The sequence below is a fragment of the Podarcis muralis genome, chromosome 12, assembly GCF_964188315.1.
Source record: "Podarcis muralis chromosome 12, rPodMur119.hap1.1, whole genome shotgun sequence".
Classification (NCBI taxonomy): Eukaryota; Metazoa; Chordata; class Lepidosauria; order Squamata; family Lacertidae; genus Podarcis; species Podarcis muralis.
The window spans coordinates 5,565,122-5,577,616 of record NC_135666.1 but is presented as its reverse complement, the minus strand read 5'-3'; the positions used below and the strand labels follow the sequence as shown (position 1 = coordinate 5,577,616).

At 51.5% G+C, this 12,495-nt stretch overlaps 1 protein-coding gene across 1 annotated transcript in view; it reads right to left on the bottom strand.

Moving 5' to 3' along the window:
• Positions 1-373: 373 nt before the first annotated feature.
• Positions 374-12,495, bottom strand: part of CCDC12 (coiled-coil domain containing 12) — a 35,281-nt gene continuing 23,159 nt past the window's right edge. Inside the window, exons 3-7 of the mRNA XM_028750300.2 lie at positions 8,026-8,105; positions 5,398-5,459; positions 5,226-5,260; positions 3,379-3,455; positions 374-2,125 (exon numbers count right to left, since the gene is read on the bottom strand). Coding sequence (XP_028606133.2) covers positions 2,046-2,125; positions 3,379-3,455; positions 5,226-5,260; positions 5,398-5,459; positions 8,026-8,105 — 334 coding nt within the window. The 3' untranslated portion in view covers positions 374-2,045. The remainder of the gene's footprint in view (positions 2,126-3,378; positions 3,456-5,225; positions 5,261-5,397; positions 5,460-8,025; positions 8,106-12,495) is intronic.

The window sequence follows — 12,495 nt, the reverse complement described above, 5'->3', positions numbered from 1 at the left end:
GTGGAAGACAGAAGTACCTGGCATGCTCTGGTCCAGGGGGTCACGAAGAGGCAGACACGACTAAACGACTAAACAACAACAACAATCGGTGTTTTCGTCTTGATACTGGTCATTGACCTTACTTAATAAAACGACTTGACCTGAGAGGCAGATAGCGTCTTGGCTCAACCACACCTTCACCTGCCAGACAGAATGTCTGCCTGATATCTTGTGGCTCAGTGGACTGACTGGCAGGCCTAATCCAGCTTCCCAAAGCTATTCTCCTCTCCAGAAAAATTCCATGCATGAAATGCTGTGTCAGATGGTGCATCTCCCAGTTGGGTTTTTAATTTAATTACTCAGGAACGTGAAAGAAAATACAAGGCAGTATGGATTATCTTTAGAACATTTTATTATTTTTTTTAAAAACCTCTGCACGACTGAAGGCGAATCGATTAAAGAACACGAAGATGGCCACAAGGAGTGGCACTGACTTTTCAAAATTGGGAGCTGACGAGCAGATCTGAAAACATGTCAAAATGAAATATTAACATCCCAGGCTGCAATGCAAGAGAGGTTGTTATTTTAGCAACCCACAAAGAAGTGGCCTGGCCACAAAACTGTTCCAGGAGACGCCCGCTTGCTTGCCCCGCATCGGATGTGCTCAGAACTAGTTAGTCCGTGGCTTTGCAGACTTATGCTAAAGTGGGACTGCCACTCAGGTGATGTTTTGCAAGCAGATAGCAGCAAGAAGAACTTATCTATAGGGGTTAGAGATCTGGGGTACAGAAGGACAGGGCCTTTCCAACCACAACCACTTACAGAACTGTGGGTTTTGGCCATGAGAGGCAGCCCAGTGCCTTAGGGCCTGGTTCCCCCTGGAAAAAAACCCGACACACTCCCCGATCACAGCCAATAATTCTCGCAAGGGCGGACTCCTGGGTTGGATTTTCAAAGCGATCTTGCTCTTTTGCCAAGCCTCAAATTCTCCACCCGAAATCTCGTGCCACAAACTGCAAGGGTCTTCGCTTAGGCTGCGGCACGCACAGGACTGGAGGAAGGAGGGGGTCCTGTGTCAGCCAAGAGCACGCGGGTCTCGTTTTTCTTTCGCATAGCTGTCAACGTTTCCCTTTTTTTAAGGGAATTTCCCTTATTCCAAATAGGATTCCTCGCAAGAAAAGGGAAAAGTTGACAGCTATGTTCTTTCGCAAGGTCGGGGCGTGGCACTGCTGGTAGGGAACTGCCTTCGAGAGAAGATTATTGGCAAATGCGCCGGGGACTTCCTATGGAAACTTTGCAAAGAGCTTTCTGCTGCATTTCTGGGTGTCTCCTGCAGCGCCACACTTCACAGCTGCTGGGCTGGGGATTTTGAAGCATCCTTTAAAACAAAGGTACACAAGGAAAATCTGTGCTAGTTCTAACCACAGGCCCCATAGTTGCCAGAGGCGAGCTGCCAGAGGCAGAATCCAGGGTCCTTTCCCTGAGACCAACTCCCTTTGATATATGGATAAGCTACATTCAAGTCAGCCTCTTCCCCAACGTGACTTTCTGGGACACTTCAAGGTAGTCTGCCAAGCATACTGGAATTGGCTTGCAAGAGACCAAGGACTTTCTAAACACTCGTGTGCTTTTGTATTATGAAAATCCACAAGGGAGAATTTCCTCTTTCATTTAAAATGCAGCATTTCATGTTATGATTTTTTTTGGGATGGGTGAGGTTTTCCCTGGGTCCTCCTCAGATATGTCTGTTGTACTGCAGGTATCCACAGGGACACCGTTCTGTAAGCGATTGGGACCCACTTCTGCAGGCTCATACTTCTGGCCCTCTTCCTGGTTCTCCCTTGCATGAGAAAAGTCCTCTGCCCCACTCGTTTGCTTGCCAGCAACGCCCCCAAGCAAAAGCCTGCCTGGAGAAGACGTAAACACCAGGCATGCCCTTGCATTTTGTGGATTTGTGTCAAGCGTGCTTCGTCCCCTCGTTCCACAGCCCTGCATCCAGCACAGAGTCAGAGAAGCTTCGCGCAAGGGCCACCCGGGGCAAAGGAGAGCCTGCCGGATGGGCCGCCTCAGTCCGAATCGCTTCCCTCCTGCTTTGCTGAGTCAACCGCTGACGCCAGATCTTCCTCCTGGCCTCTTAGCCTCTCTCCTGCGAGGGAAACAGAAACACCACTCAGCAACTGTTGCCTGTCTGAAGCGAGCCCACAGTAAACCACACCACGTAGTAGTAGTAGTAGTAATAATAATGATAATAATAATTTATTATTTGTACCCCGCCCCTCTGGCTGGGTTTCGCCAGCCACTCTGGGCGGCTTCCAACAAAGTTTAAAAATACATTAAAATGTCACACATTAAAAACTTCCCTGAACAGGGCTGCCTTCAGATGTCTTCCGAATGTCAGGTAGTTGTTCTTCTCTTTGACATCTGGTGGGAGGGCGTTCCACAGGGCAGGTGCCACCACCGAGAAGGCCCTCTGCCTGGTTCCCTGTAGCTTTGCTTCTCGCAGTGAGGGAACCACCAGAAGGCCCTCGGAGCTGGACCTCAGCGTCCGGGCGGAACGATGGGGGTGGAGACGCTCCTTCAGGTCTACTGGGCCTTTGAAGCCGTTTAGGGCTTTAAAGGTCAACACCAACACTTTGAATTGTGCTCGGAAACGTGCTGGGAGCCAATGTAGGTCTTTCAGGACCGGTGACGTTAACTCTTTCTTAGAAATACAGGATTGCCAGGCCTAATGAGCACAGCAGCCTTTCTCAGGAGGTCGTCTTGCCCCTATGAGGCAGTTGCGGAAACTAAAGGTCCCTGCTTTCACACAGCTGCCTGAGTCTCCACCTCTCCAGGGTTTCCCCCAGCAATCTCAGACTATGCCAGTGTGCCTGCCTTTGCTCCTCCTGCTTCACGCCTCTCCTGGTCCTGTGAGACATTGGGGGGGGGGGGTGTATGAGCTTGTTGCAGCAGCAGCAGGAGGCATTCTGGCTTCTTTGCCAACCTGACTCATCTCTGCCTCTTGGCCTGTCAAGAATCCACATTAGGAATTCAAGCTGAGCTACGTTTCCCTGGGGAAGGGCTGCAACTCAAGAGGGAGACCATCTGTCTTGTAAGGAGGAGGTCCCAGATTCAACCCCTGCTGGCATCTCCAGGTAGGGCTGGAAGAAACACTTGCCTGAAATCCTGGAGAGCAGCTGCCAGCCAGTGTAGACCAAACTGGGCTAGATGGACCAGCCGTCAGGCTCGGTATAAGGCGGCTTCCTATGGAATGGGGCAGAGACACCAGGATACCAAGGGGAGGCACAGAGGGCTGAGCGAGAGCCAAAACTAAATGGCGAAGGGACCTGTGGGATGCTCAGCACTGCAATGGACACCTCCAGCACTGCTTCACACATTTTCCCGCAAACGCTCACTCACTTATTAGCTCGGCTATCGCCCTCTGGGTTCGCTTCTCCAGCTTCTCCAGTTTCTTAGCCACGTCCCGCTTCAAGTCCCTGAGGAGTGAAGGAAATGGAAACAAAATGAGCTCAGGCCCAAGGAGGAGACAGGGAGGCCAAGGCCCTGAAGGGCACCTATCCGGCCTCAGGATTGCAAGTTCCTTTGGCAACGCGGCAGCAGTACCTGCAAGGAAATCAGAAGAGGACTAGGGCTCCTCCTGGGCTAGGCTGGGCGGCTGTGCAGAACGGAAAACCCCTTCAGTAGAAAGTAGAAGGAAATGGTTGGGCTGAATTGTCAGTCCCTTGAGAAAACATTCTGATTTATGGCACACTTGATTAACAAAAGTGCCCAGGACAGAGAACTGCATTACAAAATCCGGGTGCAAAATAAATGAACACCCAGAGCTATTATGTGCAGAAACATGGAAGTCTAGCATCCACATCAAGGGAAGTTATAGTACCACTCTATTCCACCATGGTCAAACCACACCTGGAATACTGGGTCCACTTCTGGGTACCATAATTTAAGAAGGATGTTTACAAGGTGGAAGGTGTGCAGAGGAGGGTGACCAAGATGATCAGGGGTCTGGAAACCAAGCCTTATGAGGAGGTGGGTATGTTTAGGTAAAGGTAAGGGGACCCCTGACCGTTAGGTCCAGTCGCGAACGACTCTGGGGTTGCGGCCCTCATCTTCCTTTATTGGCCGAGGGAGCCGGCATACAGTTTCCGGGTCATGACTAAGTGAACCGGGTCATGACTCTGGCGAACCAGAGCAGCGCACAGAAACGCCGTTTACCTTCCCGCCGGAGTGGTACCTATTTATCTACTTGCACTTTGATGTGCTTTTGAACTGCTAGGTTGGCAGGAGCAGGGGCCGAGCAACGGGAGCTCACCCCGTCGCGGGGATTCAAACCGCCGACCTTCTGATCGGGAAGTCCTAGGCTCTGTGGTTTAACCCACAGCGCCACCCGTAGATATGCTTAGCCACCTTCAAATATCTGAGGGGCTGTCATGAAAGACGGAACAAGCTCTGGAGGTGAGGACCCAGACGCATGGATTCAAATATGACTGCAACTAAACATCAGGAAGAATTTCCTGACAATAAGAGCCATTCAACAGTGGAACAGACTCCCTCGGAAGGTGCTGGGCCTTCCTTCATTGGAGGTTTCCAAACAGAGGTTTGACAGCTATTCTTTAATTGTGCTTCCTGGGGGGCTGGACTAGATGACCCTTGGGGTCCCTTTCCAGCTCTACATTCTCATGCTTCTATTAAAATGGCACAAACCCCCAAAAGCACTGTGTGAAGAAGTACTTTCTCTATCTGTTCTGAATTTTCCAGTGGCACTTGGGGTAGGTTTCTAATCCAATCCCCCTTTGATTATGTTGTGGAGGAGGATATTATTGGTTTGTTTTTACTCTTATTTTTATTATGTATTTGGTGTTTTTAATACTGCATTTTTATGTTGTGAGCGTCCCTGAGATCTATAGATGAAGGGCAGTATGCTAATATTAATACAGTGGTACCTCAGGTTAAGAACTTAATTCGTTCTGGAGGTCCGTTCTTAACCTGAAACTGTTCTTAACCTGAAGCACCACTTTAGCTAATGGGGCCTCCCGCTGCCGCGCGATTTCTGTTCTCACCCTGAAGCAAAGTTCTTAACCCGAGGTACTATTTCTGGGTTAGCAGAGTCTGTAACCTGAAGCGCCTGTAACCCGAGGTAGCACTGTACTACTAATAATATAAAATCTAAGCAACCATGCAGGCATTTTATCCCCAAATAATTTGTGCGGTCGCCCCGCAAACCCCATTCAGAGCTTCCTACTCACCAGTCAGGTTTCCTGGGCGCAAGATTTGCCAAGTCCTGGGAAAGTGGAGAGGGGAGGAACACAAAAGAACCCCTCGTTAAGAGCCACTACTAATCAGCTTTGTAACAAAACAGGCGGGGTTTTTAAAAACAGTTTCGTTTGAAGCGGGAAGCACCAAAGGTTCCAGACTTACCACTTCTTCGATGATGGGCTCGGGCTTCGCAGCCTCCAGCTGCTCTTTCACCTTGTCTTCCACTAGGGGGCAGAAGGAGACAGAAGGATGTTGCGGCGATTTTAGCACAGGTGGGAAGGAGGGTCAGGGGGGCGGTGCAGAGACAGGGAAGGTCCACTGAAGGTCACAGAGGGAGAGAAGCTCTCTGGGAGTCCCTGGTGGAAGCATGCGATGAACATCATGCATGCTGGAGAGCACAAGGACAAGGCCACAAGCCTTGGCCAACCCGATGCCCTCTCCAGATGTTTTGGACATCAGCAGGGCCAATGGGTGGCGCTGTGGGTTAAACCACAGAGCCTAGGACTTGCCGAGCAGAAGGTTGGCGGTTTGAATCCCCGCGACGGGGGTGAGCTCCCGTTGCTCGGTCCCTGCTCCTGCCAACCTAGCAGTTCAAAAGCACATCAAAGTGCAAGTAGATAAATAGATACCACTCCAGTGGGAAGGTAAATGGCGTTTCCGTGCGCTGCTCTGGTTCGCCAGAAGCGACTTAGTCATGCTGGCCACATGACCCGGCAGCTGTACGCCGGCTCCCTCGGCCAATAAAGCGAGATGAGCGCCGCAACCCCAGAGTCGGCCAATGGGAGTTGCAGCCCGAAACACCTGGAGAGGGCACCAGGTTGGCCAACGCTGGCCTAGTCATTAAGAACCTCAACTGGAATCCCTCCCCGATCAGATGAACCGAGGGCGCAAACTTAAGCTGCCACGGCAAGACTCAAGTAGCTCAGTCGGCAGAGAGTAAGCCTCTTAATCTCAGGGTCGCAGGTTAGAACCCCACAACGGTGGGTCAGACTAGATGACCCTTGTGGCCCCTTCCAACTCTAAGTCTCTAAGACGCTAGGATTTCTGCCAGAGGACCCTATTCTCCAGCGGTACTACAATTCCCAAAACGCCTTGGGGAAAAGACACAAAAAGCCAGTTCACAGGTGAGACACAGGTGTACCCTTAATTCCCGTGTTCAGAAAAGGAAGGACCAATCCTCAGATAGTCTGGCAGGGCCCTCAGTGAAGTGCTTTGATCACTCCTGCAAGCTTATCTGTTCTGGTTCATACAGTCTTCTTCCTCCCCAAGGTTCAGGTTAGAAGCAACTCTGCAGAGACGCAGCCCTTGTTTTGGAGAGGGCCAGCCAAATTCCTGAATAAGAAGTCTAATCAATGGCAAAGAATGTAAACAGAGCCTTCTGGATGTGTGCCAATGGCAAGTGATATTCAGAAGCATCAGTGCCTCTCTCCTCCTCCATGAATTAGCCCAAAGCTCTTTTAAAGCCATCTAGGTTGGTGGTCATCATTGCCTCGGGTGGCGCTGTGGGTTAAACCACAGAGCCTAGGACTTGCTGATCAGAAGGTTGGCGGTTCGAATCCCCACAATGACGGGGTGAGCTCCTGTTGCTCGGTCCCTGCTCCTGCCAACCTAGCAGCTCAAAACTGCAAGTAGATAAATAGGTACCGCTCTGGCGGGAAGGTAAACAGCGTTTCCGTGCGCTGTTCTGGTTCGCCAGAAGTGGCTTAGTCATGCTGGCCACTGACCCGGAAGCTGTATGCCGGCTCCCTCGGCCAGTAAAGCGAGATGAGTGCCAGAACCCCAGAGTCGGCCACGACTGGACCTAATGGTCAGGGGTCCCTTTACCTTTACTTAGGTTGGCGGTCATCATTGCCTCCTGCAACAGCAAATTTCATAGCTTAGCTAAACTCTTGGATCTGTCCTGAGAACCACATAGGAGTTTCTTTGCTATCTGCCATGTGAAACCAAACAGGAGTGTCTTTTGTTGCCTGCAAACAACTGATTATTTGAGAGGCAAGGAGCAATTCTTCCCATGTGTGTTCTCTTTTATTTTTACTTATTGTGTTTATATCCCACCTTTTTCCTCCAAGGAGCTCAACGCGGTGTGCAGGGCTTGCCCCCTCCTCATCTTATCCTCGCAACAGCCCTGCGAGGTCGGCTACGAGACTGGGGCTGGCCCAAGGTCAGTAGGTGTCAGGGAACTGCCATCGGAGCCAGAGGGAGAGGGAGGGCTCCAGAGGGATTCCAGAGAGCGTCCCGGGAGGGAGAGAAGCAGCACATCTTCTGGGGAAGGAAATCAGCGTAACACCAGTGGAGAAGGGGGGCAGATGGGGGAATCGGTGAGGTGGCTCCAAGACTCCTCGCCAGGAACCAGTGGGGAGAGCACGGGTCCTCCGATGCCCACACCCTCCCTGCGCAGAAGGCTTCCGCGCAGGGAAAGTAGGCGGAGACTAGGCGTCAAAGAGCTTCTTTGCTGGAAGAAGTTCAAGAAACGCCCACTAACGGATTCTGCCAGCGATTGAGACAGCCACGGGCGTGTGGCTGTCCAGACAGAAAGGGTTCATTCAGGCAACCAGCCAAGGGTGGCGTTGATTTACACACAAGCAACCCCTAGAACCATTACAGTATGGATTTGAACTCTGGTCTTCCAGGTCCTAGCCCAACACTCGACAACTGCTACACTGCACTGACTCTCAGGAGAACGAGTGTGTCTGCCCCTCTTTTTGAGCTTCGCAGAAGGAACCTGATTGGTCGCTGCTGCAAGCAAGATGCTGTGGTCCATTTCAGAAGAGGTTCTGGATGCCCACTCACCTGAGGCGGGCTTTGCTTTGGGCACCACCCGCCCCTTGAGCTCTTTGTCTTCCGGAGTGTAATTCCGCAACTTGAGCTCCCTGGAAAGGGGAAAGAAGAAAAGAGGGAAGCTTAGTCTGATGTCACATACGACTACCCATCAGCCTCCGACAAAGGCCACTCGCTTGGTGTCCAGCAAAGAGCAGCTCGTTCTGCCTGGCAGGGGTAGTTTCGAGGGTGAGAGAATGGGATCCTAGGAAGGAGAGGCCGAAAGCAAGGATTGTTCGGGGCCCAAGCAGGTACCGTATTTTTCGCTCTATAGGACACACCAGACCATAGGAGGGGGAGAACAGGGGGAAAAAAATCTCCCCCTCTCTGCGCAGCGCCCTTCAGCGAAGCGGTGGGAGAAACGGAGCCCCTTCCATTTCTCCTCCCGCTTCGCTGAAGGGGCGCTGCGCAGAATGGGAAAACTGTGCAGCGCCTCTCCAGCGAAGCCTGGAGAGCAAGAGGGATCGGTGTGCACCGTCCCTTCTCACTCTCCAGGCTTCAGCGGCTATCCGCAAGCCTTCAGAGCGCAGCGGGAACTCCTGCTGTGCTCCAAAGGCTTGCAGATAGCTGCCTGAAGCCCCCGGAGCGCAGCGGGAGTTTGCGCTGCGCTCCGGGGGCTTCAGCGAAAGCAACGCGAAGCCTCCGGAGAACAGGGGGAGGGGGAGCTCTCCCTCTGCGCTTCGGAGGCTTCGTGTTGCTATCGCTGAAGCCAAGGAGCCTGCATTCGCTCCATAAGACGCACACACGTTTCCCCTTAATTTTTGAAGGGGGAAAAGTGTGTCTTATAGAGCGAAAAATACGGTATTTGCATGGGGTGTCCTGGACTGGCTGGCTGTAGAGGAGTGGAAGAAGGCATCAGCTGGGGAATCCCCAAGGGAAGAAAGCTCAGAAGCAGAGGGTTGGTGGTGGGGTGAAGATGGGCAGAGGGAGCGTGATGGCGTGCAGCAACAACAGGGAATAAGACTGACAGACAAGGACAGGAAGAAACATCGTGGACAGAATAAATGTCACACAGAGAAAACAATGATACAGTATGAGATCTTCACTTGCAGTCTTATAAATTACTTAGTGAGGGAGCAGACTGGGAAGAGGAGGTGTCAGAAGCTGAAGGGGCAGCAGGGTTAAGTGGGCAGAGGGAAGCTGGGGCAAAGTGTTAGAATTCCTGCTCCGTGGTTGCAGTCGTGGGATTGTTGTCTATCACATGATGGTGTATGTTTTGACTCCACGGAGTGGGAAGTGTCGGAGACAGGATGTTTGTGTTACTGTGTTCCGTGAAGTGGGACTGTTGTCCTTTGTTCTTTCTCTCTTTGCTGTCTGATGCTAGAGAGAGAGGGAGCCATGTTGCAGTGCTCCGTGTGTGTTTGTATGTAAATAAAGTAGATTAGCCAAAATGCTGAGTTGCTGAGTTCTTTTATGCAAACTGCGAAGACTCTGCAGGTCCCTAAGTGTGCCCGTGTCTGTTGGCATCGGTCGCTGTGATGTTCGGGCTGACGAAAGCTGAGAGCCATTTTGGTGTAGTGGTTAAGAGCAGTAGACTCGTAATCTGGTGAACCGGGTTTGCGTCTCCGCTCCTCCACATGCAGCTGCTGGGTGACCTTGGGCTAGTCACACTTCTTTGAAGTCTCTCAGCCCCACTCACCTCACAGAGTGTTTGTTGTGGGGGAGGAAGGGAAAGGAGAATGTTAGCCGCTTTGAGACTCCTTCGGGTAGCGATAAAGCAGGATATCAAATCCAAACTCTTCTTCTTCTTTGAAGCTCCCAAATGAACGACCACGTGGGAGAGAACATGCCAGTCGGGCATGTGTCTCTACCAGGGTCCTACTCGAGTGTAGGATGAGCTCCTGACACAAAGAACAGTCCTGATGCAGAGGTTGGAAAGGAGTGGGGCCAGGAGACAGAGATGAGACTGGATGCAGCAACCCTGGATTTGGAGAGCTGGGAGAGATCTTGCCACTGAGCTTAGCTCTGTCTGTAGCAGGAGCTCAGAGCCTTACGGACAGGCAGTTTTCTGCCTCTGAGTTGGGAGGAGGTGGTGGCATAGAGAAGCAGAGAGCCCTGAAACCTGGGAGATTTTGTGCCGCTGGACACAGAAACCAGCAAGAGGGGGACTCAAAAGCCAGACTGCGTTGCTGCGGCACAGACCCACATCCAACTATCAAACCCCTTCAGAAAGATGCCGGACAGCAGGAGGAGTGGGCTGCTTGTGCGTTTGGCAGACGTGTGGGGCAAAAATAAAAATTGGCTGGGGACTTGGGAGAGCATCTTTCTCTTCGTTGCTCTCCTTAGTGCAGCTGCTTAATCTTGCAGGGGACAAGCAAGGCGAGGAATGAAATGTTGCTAGGCAGCATCAGCACTTATTTGCTCAGGTTCCGCTCTTTTCTCCCGCCTCTTTCAATGCATGTTTCCTTAGAAGCGAGTCCCGCAGAGTTCAACAGGATTTACCCCCTGTGGCCAAAACCTTCTCTCCAAGCAGGAACGATAACCGGTGGGTAATTTTCAGGGTATGTGCAGTGAGCCACACCTCTGGGTCTTTGGGGGCTGGCGTTTTTTTATTTATGGATTTATAAACTGCTTTCCAACAAACGTTGTCAAAGCAGTACACTGTGAACACACAGACACACACACACACAGAGAGAGAGAGCTCGGGTTATGGGACGCGGGTGGCGCTGTGGGTAAAACCTCAGTGCCTAGGACTTGCCGATCGCATGGTCGGCGGTTCGAATCCCCGCGGCGGGGTGAGCTCCCGTCCTTCAGTCCCAGCTCCTGCCCACCTAGCAGTTCGAAAGCACCCCTAAGTGCAAGTAGATAAATAGGTACCGCTTTATAGCGGGAAGGTAAACAGTGTTTCTGTGCACTGCGCTGGTGCTGGCTCACCAGAGCAGCTTCGTCACGCTGGCCACGTGACCCAGAAGTGTCTCCGGACAGCGCTGGCCCCCGGCCTCTTAAGTGAGATGAGCACACAACCCTAGAGTCGGACACGACTGGCCCGTACGGGCAGGGGTACCTTTACCTTTTTACCTCGGGTTAAGTACTTAATTCGTTCCAGAGGTCAGTACTTAACCTGAAACTGTTCTTAACCTGAAGCACCACTTTAGCTAATGGGGCCTCCTGCTGCTGCCACTGTGCCGCTGGAGCCCGATTTCTGTTCTCATCCTGAAACAAAGTTCTTAACCTGAAGCACTATTTCTGGGTTAACAGAGTCTGTAACCTGAAGCATATGTAACCTGAAGTGTATGTAACCCGAGGTACCACTGTAATGGAAACTGGTATATGCTTAGCAATTTAAGGCACACTGATGATGGAAGAGAGTTCTACCAGTGATGGTTAGCTAAGAAAATTAAACAGAGCCTCCGTCTTCAGAGGCAGTCTATTATCTGAAAACCAGATTCTTAGCAGGAAGTAACTGAGGAGGGCTGAGAGAGGGAGGGAGGGAGGGAGGGAGGGAGAGAAAGAAAGGAAGAGAGAGAGAGAGAGAGAGAGAGAGAGAGAGAGAGGGAAAAGGAGATGCTCACAGTTTATTTAAAGGGAGGAAATAGGAGGGGGAGAGACACAGAGAGCAGAATTAATAGACCTGAACACCCCAGAGAAATATGCAACAATGATTTTTAACCCTCCTATGCAATTGGGGTTTATAACTAATCCCGGAGGCATATTGAAATATGCAAAGCATTCCACCTAGCCTGCGCAACTCATTTCCCCCACCAAAGCAGTTGGTGGTTCCGTGTTTCTTTTAAAATTCTTAGAGGGGAGAGGAAGACATTGGGGTCCGTTAACATTCCAACTGAAGCAAACAACCAGTTTTATTTTGCATATCCAAGATAGCGGAGGAGAGGTTTAAATCATGGAGATTTATCTTCTTCTTTTTTTAAAAAAATGGCTATTCCACCGGGGCATGGTCATGTGTGTGCTATGCTCCAGGTGTGAGGTTTCTACCCACGCTACCGCACCACCGTGGATCCTATGCTCCTTGTGAGTAACCTACGTGCGGCATCTCAGCAAAGGATCGTCTCTGGGTCTAAATGCAGAGTTAAAAACGGGTTGCGCCGCTGGGCCTTCCGTTCAATTCCACAGCATCAGAGCAATGCCAGGAGCCAGAAACCAGCCGCACGACACCCCATGCCCCCCAGGGAACCGCTGGAGGCTTGTTACATTTCTCTAGCCTGTCCAAACGGACAGGTCCGAATCCCTTTAATTAAACACTAAATGCGAGGCTCTCGCAGGCCTGCCACACGCAATTAGCAGCGCTGCCTCTTCCCGGCAAGAGACCTCCCAGGAGAGTCCTATGGGTTGTGCAGCCCGCAGTGTGGGGAGGAGGAGGAGGGTGTTCAGGAGAGAAGCTCCCAATTCTGCGCTCAGGATCCATCCCTTGCCCCCGTCTCTGAAGACAGGGGATGGGAACTGGTACCCGTTCTCCAGGGCTTGGCATCTTATTCCATTTCATGT